Source organism: Erythrolamprus reginae, chromosome 1 (assembly GCF_031021105.1).
Source record: "Erythrolamprus reginae isolate rEryReg1 chromosome 1, rEryReg1.hap1, whole genome shotgun sequence".
In the NCBI taxonomy this organism is placed as follows: Eukaryota; Metazoa; Chordata; class Lepidosauria; order Squamata; family Dipsadidae; genus Erythrolamprus; species Erythrolamprus reginae.
In genome coordinates, this window is record NC_091950.1 from 358,059,345 (window position 1) to 358,084,521 (window position 25,177).

Genomic DNA, 25,177 nt, shown 5'->3' on the forward strand with positions numbered 1-25,177 from the left:
ACTGCTTCTTGCATTTACAACCATAGCAGCATTCCAAGGTCATGTGAATGGTGGGCTTTCATTCACAGTGGAGAGTTGAGCTTTCAACAAGCTAAGTCAGTGTTTCCCAATCTTGGCAACTTGAAGATGTCTAGACTTCAACTCCCAGAATTCCCCAGTCAGCTGGTTGGGGAATTCTGGGAGTTGAAGTCCAGACATCTTCAAGTTGCCAAGATTTGAAAACACTAAGCTAAGTCAATGAAGAAAGTCACATTCCCTTTACAACTGCAGCAAAAAAGGTCATAAAATGCACTTAACAACTGCATAACTTAGTGAGCAATGTTCTGGTCCCAACTGTTGTCATAGGTTTAGGACTTCCTGTGCTAGGAATTAATCCAATTCTTTCAATTGTTGAAACTGCTTTTCTTTTAATTGTGTGATTGGTACCACTACTCTGTGTTACTAAAGGAGGAGGGGAAGGAAGTGGCATCCTTATTTTTCCATGCTTCAATTTTTATTTATTTTTATTTATTTATTTATTTTTCCAACTTACAAACCAATAAGCATTCCCCCCCCCTTTTAACAGTACTGCATCATGTGTTTCACTTAATTCTTTACAATTTAATTCTTTACATTTACCTTTACTTTTACATTCATTTCTGTACACCTTTATTCCTCTTTTCCAACCAATCATATAATTTATTCCAAACTGCTTCGCCTTTCATTTTCATTGTGAGTTTGTACATCTTCTTAAGGGACTTATAAGCCTCCAGATATGTTTTTTGTTCCTACTGAATAGTTTTAGGCTATGCTGCAATCACTCTTAGAAAAGTGTTACAGTGAATTATTGAAAAACAAAACCATGGACAAAATATAAGAATCAGACTTTGGGAGCATGACACCCAATTTGAGATATTCTCCCTTTCTGGATCGAATAGGGTAGATAGGGATTTCTTTCTGTTATGGATAAAGTATGAGGGGAAACTTAAAATGTCAAAATAACTTGTAGAATTGTATATGTATATGGGATTTCCAAATGTCTGTGAAATTAAAAACTAGGTCACTTGTAGCAATTTACATCAACACAGTATTTCTATCATTACACAAATGACAGAAATCACTATAAGCAATGTAAAGTTAATACTTTGTCCATTATTGGAGGGAGATGCCTAGGCAGAAATGTAGTTCATTGCATCCATCTTGTTAAATGGGATCTCTTAAATCAAGGTTTCATTGTACTGAACTATATTTTGATGTCCCTCCCCAAAAGGAGGTGGGGCTGGGACAATTATTGCCATTGTGTCCTTAACAAGATTTTATGAAAATGCCATTTGCAGAAACACCCTTATCAGCAGTTTGGACAAGAAAGGCCCTATTGTGTTTTTCCTTCACTGAAACATACTTTTTTTTGTATTGGTGATTCAGCCTTACTTTGCTTTGAGGACATTTTTTTAAAAAGAAACTATAGCAATCCTAAAAAAATATTTTATCATCTACTTTGTTTTATTGTTTTGTTTACATCTTTTGTCACCATTGTTACGTGTATTTGTCATCCTTTTGTGATGGAGAGGTAGGTTACAACAGTGTTTCCCAACCTTGGCAACTTGAAGATATTTGGAATTCAACTCCCAGAATTCCCCAGCCAGCAAACGCTGGCTGGGGAATTCTGGGAGTTGAAGTCCAAATATCTTCAAGTTGCCAAGTTTGGGAAACACTGGGTTAGAAATTCAAAATCCCTTCTTGATAAGCAACCACTCATTAAGGAATATTTTGCTCTGGAACTACAGCTAGTCCAAACTCTCGGTTTAGAAAGAGTAAATACGTGGTTTTATTACAATGGAGTTTTGGTCCCCTAAAAGGGCAGATGCACCACCATTGTATTTTATTTTAATTTAGGAATAAAGTACAGGTATTATTTATTTATTTTCTTTCCTTTCATAAATAAAGTATTTACTTCATGAATAATAAAGGTGCTTATATGAATGAAAAATCCTTGTTTGGGTGAGAGTGGGTAGCTCTATTGAGACAGGACCTTTGCATTTCCTCATGGTGTAATTTTTCTGCAAAATAGCCCATTTTAGCCTGCCAAAAAACAAACAGGTGGATCATAATAGAATGTCCTGACCTCTACCCAATTGTCTTGTATATCAGATTCTTTTTCTTCCTAGCTCATAATTGCTCTCAGATATAACTATAAATGAGAGGTACTTGTGCCTCTTTCTTCAATGCACTTTTTTTCAGTGCCATTGCAACTTCAGACAGTCACTAAGTGGACTGTTGGAAGTGGGGGAATACCTGTGCTAGTATTTAAATCGGAGAGCACCTTTACAACTATCTGGTTCAGTTATGCAACCCAATAAGACAGACACAAACTTCAGAGGATAATCAGAACTGCAGAAAAAACGATGACTGCCAACTTGCCTTCCATTGAGGATTTGTATACTGCATAAGTCAAAAAAGAGGGCAGTGAAAATATTTACTGACCCCTCGCATCCTGGACATAAATTGTTTCAACTCCTACCCTCAAAACGTCACTATAGAGAACTGCACACCAAGACAACTAGACCCAAAAACAGTTCTTTCCCTCTCGTCATCACTCTGCTAAACAGATAATTCCCTTGCCACTGTCAAACTATTCACTAAGGCTGCGTTATTATTAGGTTTTTTTTCATTGCACCTAGCAGCCATCTCCTCCACTTATGACTGTATGACTGTAAGTTGTTGCTTGCTTCCTTACTATTTATATTAATATTGTTTCCTAATTGCTTATTTGAACCCTGTGACAGTCATTACCTCATGATTCTTAACAAATATATCTTTTATGTACACTGAGAACATATGCCGCAAAAACAAATTCCTTGTGTGTCCAATCACATTTGGCTAATAAAGAAATTCTCATCGTTCCTATCACCTATCTCCTCACACTTATAACTGCATGACTTAACTCGTTGCTTTCTTACTATTTATATTCATATTGATTGTTTCCTGGTTGATAATTTGAACCCTGTGACAGTCATTGCTTCACAGGGTAATGTGAGCATTGGTTCTGCAACCCAACAAGACCGACACAGACTTCAGAGGATAATTAGAACTGCAGAAAAAATGATGACTACCAATCTGCCTTCCATTGAGGACCTGTATACTGCACGAGTCAAAAAGAGAGCAGTGAAAATATTTACTGACCCCTCGCATCCTGGACATAAATTGTTTCAACTCCTACCCACAAAATTTCACCATAGAGCACTGCACACTAGGACCACTAAACACAAGAACAGGTTTTCCCCTCAAATGCCATCACAAATAATTCCCTCACCACTGTCAAACTATTCACTAAGGCTGCATTACTATTACCATTAGTTTTTCTCATCATTTCTATCACCCATCTCCTCACACTTATGACTGTATAACTGTAACTTGTTGCTTGTATCCTTACGATTGAGATTAATATTGTTTCCTAATTGCTTGTTTGAACCCTGTGACAATCATTACCTCATGATTCTTGACAAATATATCTCTAATGCAGTGATTTTCAACCTTTTTTGAGCTGCGGCACATTTTTTACATATACAAAATCATGGGGCACATGGGGGGCCTAAAAAACGTTTGGACAAAAAAAATTATTTCTCTCTCTTCCTCCCTTTCGCTCTATTTCTCTCCCTCTTTCTCTCTCTTCCTTCCTCTCTTTTTTGCTCTCTTTCTATCTCTCCCTCCTTCCCTGCCTATCTTTCTCTATCTCTTGCTTTCTTTCTCTGTCCATCCCTCTTTCTTTCTCTCTTCCTTCCTCTCTTTTTTGCTCTCTTTCTATCTCTCCCTCCTTCCCTGCCTATCTTTCTCTATCTCTTTCTTTCTTTCTCTCTCTTGCTTTCTTTCTCTCTCTCTCTTTATCTCTTGCTTTCTTTCTCTCTCTCTCTTGCTTTCTTTCTCTCTCTCTTTATCTCTTGCTTTCTTTCTTTCTCTCCCTCTTGCTTTCTCTCTCTTTCTCTCTTGCTTGCTTTCTCTCTCTTTCTCTCTTTCTCTCCAGCTTTCTCTCTCTCTTTCTTGCTTTCTTTCTCTCTCTCTCTTGCTTTCTCTCTCTTTCTTGTTTTCTCTCTCTCTCTTGCTTTCTTTCTCTTTCTCTCTTTCTTTCTCTTGCTGAGCTTCGCGGCACACCTGACCATGTCTTGCAGCACACTAATGTGCCACGGCACACTGGTTGAAAAACACTGCTCTAATATACAGAGAGCATACGCCCCAAAGACAAATTCCTTGTGTGTCCAATCACACTTGGCTAATAAAGAATTTCTCATTGTTCCTATCACCCCTCTCCTCACATTTATAATTGCATGACTGTAACTTGTTGCTTTCTTTCTTAGTATTTATATTAATATTGTTTCCTGATTGCTTATTTGAACCCTATGACAACCATTATCTCATGATTCTTGAGAAATGTATCTTTTCTTTTATGCACACTGAGAGCATTGGTTTTGCAACCCAACAAGACTGACACAGACTTCAGAGGATAATCATAACTTCTGAAAAAACAATTGCTGCCAATCTGCCTCCCTTTGAGCACCTGTATACTGCACAAGTCAAAAAGAGGGCTGTGAAAATATTTACTGACACCTCGCATCCTGGATTATAAACTGTTTCAACTTCTCCCCTCAAAACGTCGCTACAGAGCACTGTACAACCAAGACAACGAAACACAAGAACAGTTTTTCCTCTGAACGCCATCACTCTGCTAAACAAATAACTCCCTCAACACTGTCAAACTATTTACTAAGTCTGCACTACTATTACTACTAGTTTTTTCCTCATCATTCCTATCACCCATTTCCTTCCACTTATGACTGTATGACTGTAACTTGTTGCTTGTATCCTTAAGATTTTTATTAATATTGTTTCTTCATTGCTTATTTGACCCCTATGACAATCGTTAAGTGTTGTACTTGTACCACATGATTCTTGACAAAGCTATATTTTCTTTTATGTACACTGAGAGCATATGCACCAAAGACAAATTCCTTGTGTGTCCAATCACACTTGGCCAATAAAAAATTCTATTCTATTCTATTCTATTCTATTGTAGCATATCCACCAAAAATGAATTCCTTGTGTGTCCAATCACACTTGGCCAATAAAGAATTCTAGTCTAGTCTGTCACCAGAAGATGCCAGAGTTATAGATAATACTGTAATTTTTTTTTTTAAAAAATCCAAGATGATTTTAATGGGAAATTTATTTATTTATTTATTTTGTACATATTGAAGAGAATAGACATGTAGTAATATATATAAAGAAAAGGATAGAAGAAAATATATAAAAATAGAGAAGATATAAGGGAGAAAAGATATATGAGATAAAGGAGAGACAATTGGACAGGCACACTAGTGCACTTATGCACGCCCCTTACTGACCTCTTAGGAACCTGGAGAGGTCAATCGTGGATAGTCTAAGGGAAAATGTTGGGGGTTAGGGGTTGACACTACTGAGTCTGGTGATGAGTTCCACGCTTCGACAACTCCATTGCTAAAGTCATATTTTTTACAGTCAAGCTTGGAGCGGTTAATATTAAGTTTGAATCTGTTGTGTGCTCTTGTGTTGTTGCGGTTGAAGCTGAAGTAGTCATTGATAGGCAGAACGTTGCAGAAATCCTACCCGCCCCCATCTGAAACGTGCAACCAGTGCTCCATGATTTAGAGGCACAAAACAAAACAAAAAAATTAGGTTCCACTATTCTTGTAACCATGAGAAGTTGAATAAAACAAAGCCAAAGGCAAGCAAGGAATCCACGTTACCGACTTGTTCCCTTCCAGCCTCCAGCCTCCCAATAAAAAATCAAAGAATGCAGATGCTTATGGAGAGGGTAAAACAATTCTGTTCCAGCTGCTAGCTCTTGGCCGAGGGGGGGCAGGGCAACTCCAAGGGGGCTCTGATAAATTACAAGCGAGTCCCGCCCCATCCCACCCACCCCCGAGTGGGAGGCGTAAACGAGGAGTAGAGGGGAAAGCCCCCCCTTGAGCACGTGATCCCCGACCGCGTGGTTTTCCTATCAGGCACCACCAGGGCTTTCCGTCCCCGTCTCTCCACCCCCACTGGAGCCTCGTTCTCTTCGGACGCAACCATCACCCCGGGCTGCCCTTTCCAAGCGCGCCACGCTGAGGCTCGGCTAATCAATCGCTGAAGCCGACCGGGCGGGATCGCGCGCTCTGCGCTCGGCACGTTTTGTTCCCGCCGCCGCCGCCGTTGCAAGCCGCAGGGGGAAGAATTGCCGCCTCTTTCGCGAGACTCGGCGGGAAAGCGTTCCCCGGGGGCGGTCGGGGAGGGTTGGCGATGGCGGAGCCCGCGGAGAAGCTCTACCGGGCCGAGTACGCCAAGAGCGGGCGGGCGTCCTGCAAGAAATGCAAGGAGACCATCGCCAAGGATTCGCTCCGCCTGGCCATCATGGTGCAGGTAGGGACTCTCACCTTCCCTCCTTAAGCAGGCTTAAGAGTCTTACGGCGAGCTGTTTGCAAGGTTTTCTCCCCCTAGGCCCGGCAACGCCACGTTGCCTGCAGAACCGTCTTTGTGGCCGCCCCTCTGTGTGCACCGCCGCTGCTTTGCGCCTGATCCCCGGAATGGCTTCGGTTCTGTGTCTGGGGTCCAGGCAGCTGGAGGATGCGGAGCGCAGCGCAGGAGGAGCCGCCCTTCCCTAGCTTTCCCTTGTGAGGAGCTTCCAGTTTGAGATCATTTTCTTGCCGGGCTCACCACCCGGCCGCCTTAAGCTGCAAGTCTCTTATGTTTTCACTTTTAGGAGGAAGTTCTTTAGGTGTATTTTTTTTTACTTCTGGATAAGGAAATTTGAGCTGAGAGTAGTTCCCACGTTGTCCCAACTAGGGGGGTTTAGCTGCTGGTCCTGCAGTGGGCGGTGAATATCACCTATTTTTCGTGGATGGCTGGTTATGCGTCATTTGAGAAATCACAATCAAGTCCAAATATCCTGTTTTTCCACAATATGGTTTGGTTGTTTTTTTATTATTATTTATTTGATTTTTATGCAGAATCCAGAGCATGGTCTTTCGAGACTGAAGGATGCCATTGCATGCCACCCAACTCCCTAGAGACTCTGGGTGGCTTACAACCAAAAATATAACATCCAAATATTATATAATAATAATTATTATTATTATTATTTATTAGATTTGTATGCCGCCACTCTCCGAAGACTGAGGGCGGCTCACAATATACTAAAATATACTAAAACATACTAAAAAACCATAAAACAATTTAAAAACAATTAAAATAAAACATTGAAACCCATGCATAATGGCTAGATCTTGATGGTTACCCTCATCAGATCAATGGCCCCAAGCCTGTTGGAAAGCCAGGTCTTTACCACTTTCCGGAAGCCCAGCAGGGTGGTCGTAATCCGGATCTCAGGAGATAACTGGTTCCAGAAAGTCGGAGCAGCCACAGAGGAGGCTCTTCCCTGCAGCCCTGCCAGCTGACACTGTTTAGCTTTTAGCTGATGAGACCCAGAAGACCCGCCCTGAGTCCCTTTGAGAAGAGCAGCATAGAAGTCAAATAAACAATAAGCATTCACTGGCGTGAATTCTGGGAGTTGAAGTCCAGATATCTTCAAGTTGCCAAGGTTGGGAAACACTGCTTTAAAGGTAACGACCAACACCTTGAATTCCACCTGGAGACCAATTGGGAACCAGTGCAGCTTGCAGAGAGTTGGTGTAGTGTGGGTGTAGCTAGATGCACCCACAACTGCTCAGGTGGCTGCATTCTGGACCCGCTGTAGTCTCTGAACACTCTTCAGGGGTAGCCCCATGTAGAGCATGTTGCAGTAATCTAACCGTGAGGTGATAAGGGCATGAGTGACCATGAGAAGAATAGGGTTGCAATTGGTGCAGCAAGTGAACCTATGCTAAGGTCCCCTAGCTAGTTTTCACTTTTAGGAGGAAGTTCTTTAGGGTTGTTTTTTTACTTCTGGGTGGAGAAATTTGAGCTGACAGTAATTCCCATGTTGTCCCATTAGGGCTGTGGGGTTTAGCTGCTAGATCTGGAATGGGCACCAAAAATATCACCTATTTTTTGTGGATGGATGGCTATGCTTCAAGTAAAAAATCACATTCAACTCCAATATCCTGTTTTTCCATAATATGGTTTACAAAACAACCCTGTTAAAGGTTTTTTTCAGAAGGGCACAGTTCCGAATAGTCCTTAGGATTAGCACATTTCTTGGTCCTGATGCTCAGTCTTAATTGGAATAATCATAAATTGGACTGGGCTGATGTATGGAATCGAATCATTTTGAGTGGGAGGGATTTTAAAATATATAATTAGGACAGATATTGCTTGCTTTGTTAAAATAGTCACGCCCCGCAATCCTATTTCTCAATCTGTATTTTGGAATCTGGGTTTGAATGCTGCATTCTGCAGTGGGACATAAAGTCTTCAAGCATACAGTTTTGACACTAGTCTGATGTGTTGCCAAGAACAGTATATAGACAGATTTATTGAGTTAGGAAGAGTTCGCTTAGCCAAGCAATACTGCATTCTCCCTTCTCTTGATAGTTTACTATTTTTGCAATAAATTTGACTGCCATTTGACAAAATAAAAAAATAATGTAATTAGTAATCCTGACAATTTGTAACTCACCAAAAGCAGCTTGATTGCAATAGGGTGAAATCAAATAAATGGAATAATAATAATAATAATAATAATAATAATAATAATAATAATAATAATAATAATGCTATATGGTCTAATGCAGAGGTCTTCAAGCTTGGCAAGTTTAAGACTTGTGGACTTCAACTCCCAGAATTCTCTCTCTGGGAGTTGAAGTCCACAAACTCTTAAACTTGCTAAGTTTGAAGACCTCTGGTGTAATGTCTTCAAGTCTATTGTGGAATGTGTACTGTATTCCATTCCCTGAGGAGCATGCTAAAGCATTTTGTTCATAACTTTTTACCTAGAAAAGTAGGTCAGGCAGAGAGCAAGCAGCTTTAGATGTACTAGCAGAGGAACAGCAAGATGATTCAGTTTCTTATTCTTGGCATGTAGATAAACTTTGCTACAGAAAACTACTGCTGTATATAGTTGTGCATACTAGGTTATTCTGTAAGCCTTTACCCTCTCAAGTGCAACCCAAAACCCCTGTTCCAAAATGGAACACCCATTCACACCCATTCTGTATTGAAGACTGCATTATGAAAGAAATAAGCAATCAAACTTGGTAACAATGGAAATTCTTTAAAATAGGCAAAGTTGATAATCATGGAACCATCTTGCTGGATTACTTGTACGCTTGCCTAGTAACTTATATTATTTATTACAGTACTATTTAATAGATTTTTTTAGTTAAATATTCAGTAATGTAAATCTGTTAGCAGCAATATTGAAAGAGACAACTTCATCCTATTTTTGGCTTCCATTCTACCTTTTCATTGATTCATTTTTATGAAATGTCTTGCTTTATCCTTTTTATGTTTTTCATAAAACAAATTTGAAAGAGAAAACTCTGGGTTCCAAATTAGACTAGACTTTGATATGCCGATATTTATGATTCAGAGACTTCTTCCCATAATTGTCTTCCAGATTCTTAATCTGGAAGTTCAGCCTCAAACCTCTTTATTGCAAGCAATGATCCATACACAATAAGATGTAAAAGTACAAAAACAACAACTCGATAATCAGGGGTACTCTATTTCAGGGGTGTCAAATTCGATTTTATTGAGGGCCGTATCAAAGCTGTGTTTGGCCAGAAGGGACATGACCAGCTCAATGTCATTCATGTCAGGCACTTGTGGTGGCCCGAGCATTCTGCCACAGTGAAAATGGGCTCTTGATATCCATTTTCAGCTGCGACAACCTCCTGCAACCCTCTGTCAGTGAAAACTGACCTTGGGAGGGCTACCTGTGGCCCTCCCACATTCTGTTTTTTTCTGGCAGAGGTAGTCCAGGCCAGTCCTTTGCTGTTTGCAGGCCAGGTCCATGGGCCTTGAGTTTGACACCCTTACTCTATTTGATGGTGTGTCCTAATTGCTGCCACAGAAAATTTGGGCACAATATTGCAGATCAGAAAGTAAAAGATTTATATACCAAAGATCTGCCTGACTGGGATGTCGTTCCAAGGTAGATGAATAGCATGAGTAGACCCTAGAAAAAAGTATGGGACAGCAGTATGTGAGTGATGGTTTTGATTTTTCAAATGTATGAGGCACGTTTCTTTGAATATGTACCCAGAAAGAAAGTGGATGGTGAGCCGTTACATTGGGCATCTTTCTTCAGCCTAGGGAAAGTGAAGATGCCATATATTTGTTTGGCTCTGGGAACCTTGGGATCCAGATTCTATTGTTTGCAAAGTTCGTATTGAGCTCCACTCGATACTGCACATGCTTTATCCTCTGAAGGACTATAGGACTGGCTTAATTATAATCCATTGTGAGGAGGTACTCCATGTAAAGACCATAAGAAGCTAGTTTGGCTTCTATAAGATTATTTCAGCTTAGATTATATTTCTTTGTAAATGAAGTGGTTGCGAAGAGACTGGTTGGGGGAAATGTGATTTTTAACCAGTATATTATTGTAGCTCGAAATTTTAAAACCAGCACTTCAGTTTTGTGTAGGCATTGCATCTCCAAATTCTTATTAAAGCCTGAGCAGAAAGAAGCAAAATGAATAGAAGAATCACAGTTACTTCTGGATGTTACAAAAATCTGAATAGCAAACCTATTGATAGTAACTTCATAGGGGAAGTTATGGAAACGAAAACAGTACTCATAGATGGGCATAAGTTATTTGTTTATAAAATGCATTATGCCCCCGGTCTTGCCACACAGTGACTCTGGATGGTTTACAACCTTAAAAAATAAAACTGTATCATTTATAATAATATAAAATCGACCTAGCTAAAAAGATGGGGGGATATGATAAGAGGGGGAGAGGGAGGAATCTGTTGTCACACAATCAGCCACCCCAAACATGAAGCCCATCCGTTGGTGCTCCAAGCCAACTGGCTAAGCCAAGTCTTTAAGCTGTAATAGGTCAGGAGGGCTGGAGTTGGCCTCACTCCACTTGACTGTACCCCAGTGCTTCTTGGTTATTTTCTATTATGCTCTCCCCCCCCCCAGGAAGAAGTAAACATCCCCTCCCCAACTCTCCAATCTGGGCCCCAATGGAATTTTATTGTTTGCAAACCAAGTGGTTAGGGCCCTCTTTTGACATGGGCCAGGTCAGCTTAATCAAGCCAATATGTTGGGGTCGCCGACCTGGCCCATAAGTGCTGCCTCTGTCCAGCAGCAGGTTTGCCACACTGTTTACGGCTACCACAATGTTCTGATCTCCGTCTAAGGTAATTGGAATAAAGGATTGCTAAATGCATATATTTGTAAAACACCATACCATATTTATTTTTCTTTCCTTTGTTCCGCAGTGCTAATCTCTTATCTTAAACTTCGGTATGCAAAGCAACATCAAAATCATTAATACATTCCACAAGTCATTCTAAGATTTATGGCTAGTCAGAGTTAGCCCAGAGTCATAAAAACTGCAATTAAAAGTACACAAGGCATGCTTATACTCAGAACTGCTTGAAAGAAACCTCAATTTTTGTTAACGCAGATTGACGGCTCAATTCTTCTCTTCCTCTGATACCCGGACTTGATGAATTAATTACTTAATTAACCCATTCCTCTCCTTAATATTTCTTCCCTCTCTTTGCCTCTGCAAGCGTCTGAAATAAGGATTTATCCATCTAGCATCTGCTTCTTCTTCACTTGAATCTGAACCCATAGAAACATCCTGTGGTTGGTCTCCTACTTCTTCTGCCTCCAAATCAGGCCCTAGCACTAATTCATAACCACTTTCTGAATCAAAATCTGAAAAATCCCCAAACTGAACAGGAGTATACAAAATACGCAGTGCCCACTGAGAACGAGAACCCACGCAGCCACTTCACCCCCGCCTGGCCGCCTTCTGTTCTGGGCTCGGAGCAGTGTGCAACTGGGAAAACACTCCCCATACGGGGGAATCAATTGAGAGGGATCACGCATGTTCCCCAGGAGGACCCCACTATTTGAGAAACACTGCTCTACCCAAACAAATAAAACATCTGCAAAACTGGAAAAATGTATGAAATAGGGAGTAGACATATACAAGGTGTATGAAACTGATTGTTATTAATAAAAAAACATGTTTGTCTGCATTGTAATTGTAGCGCATGGGCATTTTTTCCCCAATTCTTCAGAGAGGGCCGACATACAAATCTAATAAACTATAATTTAATTGTAACAATTTTCATGCCTGGGGTCCCCCCATCCCAATTCTTTCTTTTCAGTCCCCTATGTTTGATGGCAAAGTCCCTCATTGGCACCACTATTCTTGCTTCTGGAAACGAACTCAGCTGCTATCCCATGCTGATCTGGATGGCTTCTCAGAACTGCGTTGGGAAGATCAGGAAAAAATTAAAAAACACATAGAAAGTGGAGGAGCTGCAGCAGGTAAGTTACTCAATGATGATAAAAAGAGAAAAGGATGTTAGGTGAACCATTGACCTTAGGTTTAGGACTCTGTCATTTTTATGCTGAGAGCATACTTCATTAATGGCAAAGTCCCACATTGGCCCCACTATTCTTGCTTCTGGAAACGAACTCAGCTGCTAGCCCATGCTAAAAATATAATTGCTTAAGAAATTCTTTTTTTAAAATATATTTTATTAATTTTCAAAAACAAACATAACAGACATAAAACACAACATTTAGTGGAGCTACAGTCGCTCCGCTCAAAGTGGAAGTCATCATCATAATAATAAAAGAAAAACTTAATCTATAAAATGTATGAAGATATATAAAATGAAAATATCAGTTTTAACATAGTAAATCTAAACCTATATAAAAGATTATAATTCTTCTTTTGGAAGTAAGTTTGATTGAATTAATGTTGCTGTCATCCTCTGGGGTGTTCTAGAAAAAATTAACTGCAATTTCTCTTTCTTAGAAGTCTGTATGTATTCCTGAGCAAATCTGACTGATTTATGTATCTTATTTCTGTTGTCCCATGGGATTCATTAAATCAGAAACTAAAAATTATTCCCTTTTTTCTTTTTTTTTTAAAGGCAAAGGTGGTGGCCAAGAAGGTGGCAAACGTGAAAAAAGTTTACATGATTTTGCAGCAGAATATGCAAAGTCCAATAGAAGCACTTGCAAAGGTTGTGAACAAAAGATAGAAAAGGTAAACATATGGGTAGCTCTCTATGGATAAAGATGAAAACATTCACACAATATACGAACACTGTTTTTAATGGCAGAAATGTTTTCTAAAGCAGGGGACCCCAACCCACCCACCCCCAGGCCACAACTCACTTCTAGGCCGTGAGCTGTTCAAAACTGGGGCACCCGAAGTGCATGCGCATATATCTCCCTTATGTAAGCAGAAGGAGAGTGCATACATGCGTGTTCCACTGCCGCTTGTGCAAATGGAGCTACATGCATGCTTGGCCCCCACTCCTGCTGAAACATTTCCCCACTCCACGTACCAGTGCGCAAAGCCAGAAAGCATCCCTCCAAATCACAGGATTTCTGGTTATTTTTAAAACTTCCTAAGATTAATTTTTGGTTTTTAAATCCCAATGAATATGGTCTAAATATGGCTCCTTGAATCCACTATTAATTGAATGCATTTATGGTAATATAATAATTGAAGAGGCAAGATCAGAAATTGAAATTTCACATGGTGTAGATTTAATTTGTTAAAAAATTAAGTATAATGGTTTGAATAGTCGTAAAATAAAAGCTTTGACATTGAAGAAATTTGTGACCTGTAATCCTGAAATTTTAATAGTTCTGTATTATTTCTGAAATGGAGGCAGAATGGTAATTTTGTCGTCCTTCTCATTTTTGGTCTTTATAGTAACACATAGTATCTACCCATCTGTCTATTGGCAGTCTATTCAGTTTAAAGAAATAAAGGTGTGAGTGTGTGTGAGTAAGAGAAAAATAGAAATCATTAATTTTGGGCTGAAAGAATCTGTGTTCAAGAATAAGGACTCATATCACTTTTATTTCAGAAACAAAGTTCCTATTAATGTTTTTTTTTTTTTAAAAACACTGACTTTAACTTTCAGGAACTATAAAGAAAAACCCAAATGCATTATTCCAAATAATAATAATAATAATAATAATAGTTGTTTTATTATTATTATTATTATTATTATTATTATTAAAACAAAAATATTAAATTACTGGTTTGAAATCTTGGTAGGCAATTGGCTAATTTTGTTTTTTTGTGAGTTTGTTTCTAATTTTTCTTCCTGTCTTCCCAGGGCCAGATTAGAATCTCAAAGAAAATGGTGCTAGCTGAAAAGCCACAGCTGGGGATGATAGACAATTGGTACCATCTTGCCTGTTTCAGTGGCCGCAGAACAGATCTGGGTTTTCTTCCTACCTTTAATGCATCTCAGATCCAGGGCTTTGAGAACCTGAAGGCGGAAGACAAAGAAACTCTAAAGGTGCAGCTGCCCTCTGTCAAGAGTGAAGGGTACGTAGAAGATGCCCCAAAATGTGCATGTCGTGATATTTGATTTTGATCATTGTATGACAGATACTTCTAAAACACCAGTGTGGCTGGTGTTTTCTTATGTTGGCGATGGAAGATCTCTAGTTGTGACTATTGTGCAGGGGTAACTGCAGATTAGCTAGTAAATGCGTTAACTTTTAAAGATGTTAAGCTTTCAATGATCAGAATGATAATGCAACATGGCAGATGGATATTTTCTAATTCTTAGAGTTTTCTATTGTTTTTGCAAGAGGGTTTTTTAACAAGCTTACTTTAAGACTTAGCACTATCTATGTCTGTCTGTCTATCTATCTATCTTGGAAGATAGATAGATAGATAGATAGATAGATAGATAGATAGATAGATAGATAGATAGATAGATAGATAGATATCAAGAAGGAAGCACAGTTTCTTTGATGTAGATAAGCTATACCTTTTTGCCTAGATAGCAGATGTAAATACAATAATACCTCATCATACGAACTTAATTGGTGCAAGGAGGAGGTTCGTAAGACGAAAGGTTCGTAAGACGAAACATTGTTTCCCATAGGAAACAATGTAAAGTCAATTAATCCGTGCAACCAAAAAACCCCCCCGCAAAAAAACAGCTTTCGGCGACTGCTGGGAAGCCACGCGGCTGTTTTAAAATGTCACAGCCGGCCTGGGGGCTTCCCAGCACCCCCCCGAACCCGGAAGTTCGGCAAAGGTTCGGGGTTCGGGGGGTGCTGGGAAGCCCTCCAGGCCGGCTGTCACCTTTTACAACTGCCGCGCGGCTTCTCAGCTGTCTCCCGAAGCCGAACGCCAAACCCGAACTTCGGCGTTCGGAGACAGCTGGGAAGCCGCGCGGCTGTTTTAAAAGGTGACAGCCGGGCTGGGGGGCTTCCCAGCAACCTCCCGAACCGAACCCGGGGTTCAGAAAAATTTTGCCTCTTCTTACGAACTTTTTTCGAGTTACGAACCGGCGTTCAGGAGGCTTCTGGGAAGCCCCGCCGCCCGGCTGTCACCTTTTAAAACAGCCACGCGGCTTCCCAGCAGTCTCCGAACGCCGGTTCGTAACTCGAAAAAAGTTCATAAGAAGAGGCAAAAATTTTCTGAACCCCGGGTTCGTATCACAAGTTGTTCGTAAGACGAGGGGTTCGTATCTTGAGGTACCACTGTATTTGTTTTCTGTTTAGGTTAAGATACGTTTTTTTCCCTTCTCTTTCACTTTTTTTTTTTTTTTTTTGCTTTTCTAAACAATTGGGGTATTGCAATAGTTTATATCTCGTTCTGGAGGTTTGTCCAGAATGAGCAGGGAGTGCAAGACATTGAGGCTAGGTTGCTGAAGAGGACAAAAATGTCTCGTGTCTATTCTGAAGACATTGCACTGGATGCCAGTTTGTAGAAGATTCTTGGAATGACAAACAAAATGTATATATTTTGGGACCTAGATACATGGTGGAGCATTTGAACGTGTCACCTAGGTATCTGTGAGGTTGCCAGATAACGCAGGAACAAAAGAAGGAGGCATTCTTGATATGTAGTTGTGTTGTGGAATTCAGTCTCAGTTTATTTATGGTTGGCAATGAATTTTATTAGCTTTCAGCATAATTATAAGAGAGACTCGTTTATCTGTTGTTGGTTTTTTAAATATCTTCGTTATGCATCTATTCCAGAGGTCCCCAACCTTTGGGGCACCAGGAACCAGTTCCATAGAGCAATGTTTCCCAACCTTGGTAACTTGAAGACATCTGGACTTCAACTCCCAGAATTCCCCAGCCAGCATTTGCTGGCTTGGGAATTCTGGGAGTTGAAGTCCAAATAACTTCAAGTAGCCAAGGTTGGGAAACACTGCCATAGAGAAAGGTTTTTCCACATACTGGAGAGGGTGGAGGGGGCTTCGCTTGTTTTCACGACCTGGTTGCTGGCGTGTGGCAGCCCATTGCTGTCAAAGGATCAGGGGTTAGTGACCTCTGAGCTATTCCATTTGTTATTTATTTATTAATGTTGTTTTCTGATACAATAACTTTCAAATTATTTTTTATCTTATTGCAAATTGTTGTCCGTTTATCTATATTTCGAGATATGTTTTCGTAAAATGCTGGAGTGGGCGTGGCCAGCTCGACATCGCTTATGTTGGGTGTGCCTTGTGGTGGCCCAAGCACTCGAGCTCCATTTTTGGCTGCAGTAGCCTGCTGCAACCCTCTGCCAATGAAAACAGCTTGGGAGGTCCGTTTTCAGCTGTGATGGCCTCCTACAACCATCTGCCAGTGAAAACGGCACTCGGGAGGGCCATGTCCAGCCTTTGCGAGCTCTGTTTTCACTGATAGAGGATTTCAGGAGGCTATCGCAACCAAAAACTGAGCTCGAAGGGACACACGCAAGCCTCCCGAGCTTCATTTTCACTAGCAGAGGCACCACGGGCCAGTCCTTTGCTATTTCCAAGCCAGATCTAAGCACCCAGTGGGCTGGATTCACGCCCCCCCCCCCCACCTCACCCCGGATTTTAAGTTTGCACATGAGGTATTTCAGGGTGGGAAACGCCATGGGGAAGCCTAGTGATGGAACAGGCCGGCCTCCCCAACCCTCTGAAATGTATTTATTTATTTATTGATTGATTGATTGATTGATTGATTGATTGATTGATTGGATTTGTATGCCGCCCTTCTCCGGAGACTCGGGGCGGCTAACAGCAACAATAAAACAGTGTACAACAGTAATTTGGTATTAGAAATGATTAAAAATCCATTAATATAAAAACCAAACATACATACCATGCATAGAATTGTAAAGGTCTAGGGGGAAAGAGGATCTCAATTCCCCCATGCCTGGCGGCAGAGGTGGGTTTTAAGTTGTTTATGAAAGGCAAGGAGGGTGGGGGCAGTTCTAATCTCTGGGGAGAGTTGGTTCCAGAGGGCCGGGCCCGCCACAGAGAAGGCTCTTCCCCTGGGTCCCACCAGGCGACATTGCTTAGTTGATGGGACCCAGAGAAGATCCACTCTGTGGGACCTAACTGGTCGCTGGGATTCGTGCAGCAGAAGGCGGTCCCTGAGGTAATCTGGTCCGGTGCCATGTAGGGCTTTATAGGTCATAACCAACACTTTGAATTGTGACCGGAAACTGATCGGCAACCAATACCTCATGCTCCCCACAATTACTTCCCCCCACCCAACCTACCCCAGCAGATAACTGGTGTGAATATCTAGGAGGCTGCAAAGATCTAACAAGCTGTCTCCTCTCCAGCCTCTCAGCTATATGCGTCCCTCTTCAGCTTCCTTTAGGCCTGCTGAGGCATCACCTGGCACACTGTAAGTCAAAATAGAGCTCTGCAGGCCTTGCCCAGCTTGTTGCAGGCTGAAATGGAGGCCCAAAGAGGCAGATCATTTTTAAAATGTTGCTTTCTTTAGATGCAAAATCTGGCCCCAGATTCCAGTCTAGATCTTGTTAGTTTTTACAAAATTCTGTATACAGTAGAACCCCGACTTACGAGACTAATTGGTTCCGGAAGGAGGCTCGTAAGTCGGAACGCTCGTATGACGAAACATTGTTTCCCATAGGAAACAATGTAAAGTCAATTAATCCGTGCAACAAAAAAAAAAAACCGCTGCCGCCGAACGCGGAAGTTAGCGTTCAGAGACAGCTGCGAAGCAGCGCGCGTGTTTTAAAATGTGGCAGCCGGCCTGGGGGGCTCGGGGGGAAGCCCCCGAGCCCCCCAGGCCGGCTGCAACCTTTTAAAACACGCGCGCCGCTTCGCGGCTCTCTGCTGAATCCGGAACGCTAACTTCCGCGTTCGGATTCAGCAGACAGCTGCGAAGCAGCGCGCGTGTTTTAAAACATGGCAGCCGGCCTGGGGGGCTCGGGGGGAAGCCCCCGAGCCCCCCAGGCCGGCTGTGACGTTTTAAAACACACGCGCTGCTTCGCAGCTCTCTGCTGAATCCGGAACGCTAACTTCCGCGTTCGGATTCAGCAGACAGCTGCGAAGCAGCGCGCGTGTTTTAAAAGGTTGCAGCCGGCCTGGGGGGCTCGGGGGGAAGCCCCCGAGCCCCCCAGGCCGGCTGTGACGTTTTAAAACACACGCGCTGCTTCGCAGCTCTCTGCTGAATCCGGAACGCTAACTTCCGCGTTCGGATTCAGCAGACAGCTGCGAAGCAGCGCGCGTGTGTTAAAAGGTTGCAGCCGGCCTGGGGGGCTCGGGGGGAAGCCCCCGAGCCCCCCAGGCCGGCTGTGACGTTTTAAAACACGCGCGCTGCTTCGCAGCTCTCTGCTGAATCCGGAACGCTAACTTCCGCGTTCGGATTCAGCAGACAGCTGCGAAGCAGCGCGCGTGTTTTAAAAGGTTGCAGCCGGCCTGGGGGGCTCGGGGGCTTCCCCCCGAGCCCCCCAGGCCGGCTGCCACGTTTTAAAACACGCGCGCTGCTTCGCAGCTGTCTGCTGAATCCGACCGCGGAAGTTAGCGTTCCGGATTCAGCAGAGAGCTGCGAAGCGGCGCGCGTGTTTTAAAAGGTTGCAGCCGGCCTGGGGGGCTTGCCAGCACCCCCCCGATCCCCCCAGGCCGGCTGCAACCTTTTAAAACACGCGGGATACGAGCGCCAAGGAGCTGTCTCCTGAAGCCGAAAGCGGAAGTTAGTGTTCGGCTTCAGGAGACAGCTCCTTGGCGCTCGTATCCCGAATGTGAGCTCGGGAGGCGAACAAAAATGTCGCTCCCCTCCCAGCTCTTATCTCGAGTAGCTCGTAAGTAGAGCTGCTCGTATGTCGAGGTTCCACTGTAGTTTTAAATCAGGATGGGAAGTTTGCTACACTGTAGTGGTTGAAACACTGGAAGATAGAGGCCACTTTCTGGACCTAGTTTCCATCAGTTTTACAGAAGAGATCTTGCCTAACAAAAGAAGAAAAATAATGTGTTAAAAAAAATCCCCTGTTAGAAATGAAAGGGGTGGTTTGTGGTTACATAATGGTTAGGTGAATTTCACAATTTTGTAAACCATAAAACATTATTTTACAAACCACAGTGTGGTGTAAATTGCTGAGGCTTCTTGAAGGCCAGTAATCTAATACCTGTTTTGGGGATGGACATCAAGCTTTCCCTTCATTTTACTGACATCTATCATATAATTGTTTGCATCAACCTGTTATCTAAATAATCCAAAATATAAACATTTACAAGATGTCCTATTCAATAGAAACTAATCTTATCATACCACACAATGATGGCCTGATTATAGGCTGCTGGAGAGGCTGTGCTCTAATCTTTGTAGTGTTTTTATTGTATCTTTTGAATGGTGGGTGAATATAGTTTATCTCCACGGATGGCTGATTTGTCTCAATGCAAAGCTTTCACAAATTTCCTAGCATTTTTGGATCCATCTTGATTTATTAGCACGCTCACGGTTTCCCAGTTGAAACTATGAGTCTACCCATGTGTTATGAAATTAAGAAGCTTCCATTGAGTGCACTGAAAACCAGTCCTGTTTTTTCCCCCTTGGGCTATTGGATCTTTCAGCTTATTTAAGAAATTGGAGGGAGGGGGGTTCAGTGTGCTAAAGTGATGCTTTGTGACTGTTGTTTCTGAGATACTTTTTATGTACAGTGATGTTATCCTTTTCATAGCTTGTGTTGATTATGTTGCAGTAGGTTGAGTGGTCACACACTTTTCAATAAAAGCTGTATGGAAATCCATTTTGTTGGAAGATGTACAGTGATACCTCATCTTACAAACGCCTCATCATACAAACTTTTCGAGATACAAACCCGGGGTTTAAGATTTTTTTGCCTCTTCTTACAAACTATTTTCACCTTACAAACCCACCGCCACCACTGGGATGCCCTGCTTCCGGACTTCCATTGCCAGCGAAGCACCCGTTTTTGCGCTACTGGGATTCTCCTGAGGCTCCCCTCCATGGGAAACCCCACCTCCGGACTTCCGTGTTTTTGTGATGCTGCAGGGGAATCCCAGCAGCGCAAAAACAGGCGCTTCGCTGGCAATGGTAGTCGGGAGGTGGGGTTTCCCAGTGAGGGGAGCCTCAGTGAAATCGCAACATGGAAAAAACACAGAGGTCCGGAGGTGGGGTTTCGAGGACTTCAGTGTTTTTGCGATGCTGCAATTTCACTGACGCTCCCTTCGCTGGGAAACCCCACCTCTGGATTTCCGTTGCCAGTGAAGCACTTGTTTTTGCGATGCTGGGATTCCCCTGCAGCATCGCAAAAACACAGAAGTCCGGAGGGGAGCCTCAGAGGAATCCCAGCAGCACAAAAATGGGCACTTCAGCTGGCAAAAGGGATGATTTTTGGGCTTGCACACATTAATCGCTTTTCCATTGATTCCTATGGGAAACATTGTTTTGTCTTACAAACTTTTCACATTAAGAACCTTGTCCCGGAATCAATTAAGTTTGTAAGACAAGGTATCACTGTATAGGCGATCTGTTTCCTTTTCCTGGTGTTCAGGGTTGCTGCAGTCTATTTCTACTTTTGTGTAATCTCTGTTCCCTTAATGAAATGCTATGGATACTCGTATTGAACAAAAACTGACAGCCAAAGTAGTGTAGGTTCTGGTTCAGGATTGGGGAAAAGCAAGAAGAAAGGTAGACTATGTGTATGCATATTTTTGTGTGTGTGTGTGTGTGTATACACTATATAAGCTCACTGTATGCAATCACTCAACTGTACACCAAATTAATATATATATATTAAAAGAAATTTGGGAAATACAGTGGTACCTCGAGATACGAGTTTAATTCGTTCCGGACCTGGGCTCTTAAGTCGAGCAACTCTTATCTCGAACGACTTTTCCCCATAGGAATTAATGTAAATAATTTTAATTGGTTCCAGCCCTCAAAAAACTCACAAAGTTAGTCTAAATTATGCAGAAAGACATGTTTTTAATGAAGAAATGTACATGTACATATAAATGAATAATGAAGTTTCTTTCACTTAACTTGTAAACTTTCTTAAACTTTTAAATTTACATATGTTCAACTTCTCTGCCACCCAATCCTGTAGGACAGAGGTCCCCAACCCTTTTTGCACCAGGGACCGGCTTTAAGCGATCAAGAGAGGAATGGGTGAATGAATGGACGGAGGGTGGGAAGGAAGGAAGGAAAGAGGGAAGGGACAGGAACAGAGGAAGGAAGCAAGGAAACTTATGAAAGGGGAGAGTAAGAGAGGAATGAGTGAAGGGAGGGAGGGAAGAAGGTGGGAAGGAGAAAGAAAAGAAGAAATAGAGGAAGGGAAGGTAAAAGAGAGAAAGAAAAAGAGCAAGAAAGAAAGAAAGAAAGGGGGAAGGGACAGGAACAGAGGAAGGAAGCAAGGAAACTTATGAAAGGGGAGAGTAAGAGAGGAATGAGTGAAGGGAGGGAGGGAGGGAAGAAGGTGGGAAGGAGAAAGAAAAGAAGAAATAGAGGAAGGGAAGGTAAAAGAGAGAAAGAAAAAGAGCAAGAAAGAAAGCTGCAAGCACCCCCCCGAGCCCCCCAGGCCGGCTGCAACCTTTTAAAACACGCGCGCCGCTTCGCAGCTGTCTCCTGAAGCCGAACGCGGAAGTTAGCGTTTGGCTTCAGGAGACAGCTCCTTGGCGCTTGTATCTCGAATTTGGGCTTGTAAGTTGAACAAAAATATCTCTCCCCTCCCAGCTCTTATCTCGAATTGCTCTTAAGTAGAGCAGCTCTTATGTCGGGGTTCCACTGTAGATTTAAATAGCTCTACTTAGCACATTATATATAATTTTTTTTTCAGAAAGAGAAAAGGAGATGAGGTGGATGCAAATGTAATCTCAAAAAAGAGACCCAAGAAAGAAAAAGGAAAATTATCAAAACAGGAAAAGCTGCTAAAGGTTTGTTTTGCTATGACTAATTAATTTCATTTAAATCATCTACCCTAAGAGCAATTCGACTTCTTGATGGAGACTGCTCTCTTCTGCATTATCACCGTTCTGATTATGATTTGGCTCTGAAGAATGCTTGAAGTAAGTGGAATGTGATAATAGTGAAAGAGCCTTACCAACTTTCATTTAGAACCAGTCTCATTTTTAGTAGCTTGGCTTAACTGCAAGTCAAGCCTCATTGAGAAGATGCCAGCCTGAAATAATAATTATTATTTATTAGATTTGTAGATCGCCCCTCTCCGCAGACTCGGGGCGGCTCACAACAGTGATAAAACAATATATAATAACAAATCTAATATTAAGTCTAAAATAACAATTTAACATTAAAAGCCTAAAACCCCCATTATTTAAAAAGCATACAAACAAACATACCATACATAAAACTACATAGGCAAGGGGAGATGTCTCAGTTCCCCCATGCCTGACGGCAGAGGTGGGTTTTAAGAAGTTTACAAAAGGCAAGGAGGGTGGGGGCAATCCTAATCTCTGGGGGGAGCTGGTTCCAGAGGGTCGGGGCCGCCACAGAGAACGCTCTTCCCCTGGGTCCCGCCAACCGACATTGTTTAGTCGACGGGACCCGGAGAAGGCCAACTCTGTGGGACCTAACCGGCCGCTGGGATTCGTGCAGCAGAAGGCGGTCCCGGAGATATTCTGGTTCGATGCCATGAAGGGTTTTATAAGTCATAACCAACACTTTGAATTGTGACTGGAAACTGATCGGCAACCAATGCAGACTGCGGAGTGTTGGTGTAACATGGGCATACCTGGGGAAGCCTATGATTGCTCTCGCAGCTGCATTCTGCACGATCTGGAGTTTCCGAACACTCTTAAAAGGTAGCACCATGTAGAGAGCATTACAGTAGTCAGACCTTGAGGTGATGAGGGCATGAGTGACTGTGAGCAGTGACTCCCGGTCCAAGTAGGGCCACAACCTCTGGTTATTCTAAAATCTAGAAGCAGTCTCTTACATTTTTTTTCTTGAACCATCATCCAAATCAGGGGTCTCCACCCGTGGAAACTTTAAGCCACTTTGCTGACTGAGGAATTTGGGGAGTTGAAGTCCACAAGTCTTAAAGTTGCCAAGGTTGGAGACTCCTGATCCAAATAATATTTCATGTAGGAATACACACAATAGCACTGAATTATATAAACGTAGTCTGCTCTATAAACCTGTCACCTACGCCTCTTATTATTCTTAGTAGAAAGGTGTTGGAAAGAAATCTTAAATGTGATACTTGGCACATTTTTTTACTTACAGGATCAGACAGAACTGATTTGGAATATCAAAGATGAGTTGAAGAAAGCCTGTTCTACTAATGACATGAAGGAGCTCCTGATAGCCAACAAGCAAAAAGTTCCTTCTGGTGAAGCTGCTGTGAGTTTGCCTCCTCTTTTATTTGACATTTTGTGTGGAAATGAGGAAAGAGAAGAAGATTTTGTATTGATTTATCTGTTTGAGCACACAAAGACAATGAGCTTTTACTAAATATTAACGCTCATGCAAATTTAATTGAAATAAGATGAATGTCCGCAGCCTTCAATGATCTTTGTGGGTCTAAATTTGAATTCCTTCAAAAAGCTTAAAAGCTTAAAAACGTTTTTGCCTTAGGCCTTGACCTAGGGTGGGTAGTAAGCCGCTTATAGGACTATGTTGTATCTTCTTAAGTTGTTACCCTCTTCTGATGGTTTAGATATTTCATTCTATTTTGAACATGCATCCTTCATCTTCCTTTTTTTTTTGTGTTGTATACTGCCAAGTTATTATAGAGGGGGGGAGGGTAGGAAGGAGAGAGAGAGAGGTTTCTGCTTGAACTTACAAATAGGGGTGGCGGCGCAGTGCGAATCCGGCAAGGGCTTCACCAACCTTTCCCAACCGCTGCCGGACTCCCGCAGGACGATCCTCGAACCCCAGTGGAGCCTCCCAGACACAAAAAATCGGAGAAGACGCATGTACAAACAGCCCGTGCGTTTCCCTCCCTTCCCTTCCAGTCATTGCAGCCGGACAGTAACTGTTGACCTTTCTGTCAATCCACCCACGAGGCATCCTCCGGGCAGCCTGCGCTGTTTCCCCCCCCCCCCTCCTCCACCCACCCCCAAACAAGGATCCGAATGCCATCGGTAATGAGGCAAAAGGGGTGAGTTTTCGGCTTGCACGCATTATTGGCTTTTGCATTGATTCCTATGGGAAACATTGTTTCATCTTACGAACGTTTCATCTTACGAACCTCGTACCAGTAAGACAAGGTATCACTGTATTATGTATTATGGCGACATAGGTGGGTGTTAAGCAATTTACGAAAGGCAAGGAGGGTGGGGGCAATTCTAATCTCTGGGGGGAGTTGATTCCAGAGGGCTGGGGCCACCACAGAGAAGGCTCTTCCCCTGGGGCCTGCCAGAAGACGTTGTTTAGTCGACGGGACCCAGAGAAGGCCAACTCTGTGGGACCTTATCAGTCGCTGGGATTCGTGCGGCAGAAGACGGTCCCGGAGGTACAGTATTCTGATCCAATGCCATGTAGGGCTTTATAGGTCATTACCAACACTTTGAATTGTGACCGGAAACTAATCGGCAGCCAGAAAGATGTTGAAAGAAAATGCAGGGCGTCCTGCATAAGCCACACCCACAGTGTGGTAGCAAAAATTTTGGTAGCCCTTCGCTGGGCATTGGGCGTTACTCATTTACTTCTTTTGCTTTTCCATTGCTTTAGATCTTGGACTGTGTTTCAGATGGGATGGCTTTTGGAGCTCTGCTTCCCTGTGAAGAGTGCAAAGGGCAGTTTGTGTTCAAGGACAATGCTTATTACTGCACGGGGTATATTACAG

General features: G+C 42.4%; 1 protein-coding gene across 1 annotated transcript in view; it reads left to right on the forward strand.

Annotated features, from left to right (window-relative positions):
• The first annotated feature begins 6,066 nt into the window (after positions 1-6,066).
• PARP1 (poly(ADP-ribose) polymerase 1) overlaps positions 6,067-25,177 on the forward strand; it is a 49,405-nt gene continuing 30,294 nt past the window's right edge. Inside the window, exons 1-7 of the mRNA XM_070728039.1 lie at positions 6,067-6,411; positions 12,285-12,447; positions 13,062-13,177; positions 14,268-14,482; positions 22,208-22,304; positions 23,614-23,730; positions 25,063-25,174. Coding sequence (XP_070584140.1) covers positions 6,292-6,411; positions 12,285-12,447; positions 13,062-13,177; positions 14,268-14,482; positions 22,208-22,304; positions 23,614-23,730; positions 25,063-25,174 — 940 coding nt within the window. The 5' untranslated portion in view covers positions 6,067-6,291. The remainder of the gene's footprint in view (positions 6,412-12,284; positions 12,448-13,061; positions 13,178-14,267; positions 14,483-22,207; positions 22,305-23,613; positions 23,731-25,062; positions 25,175-25,177) is intronic.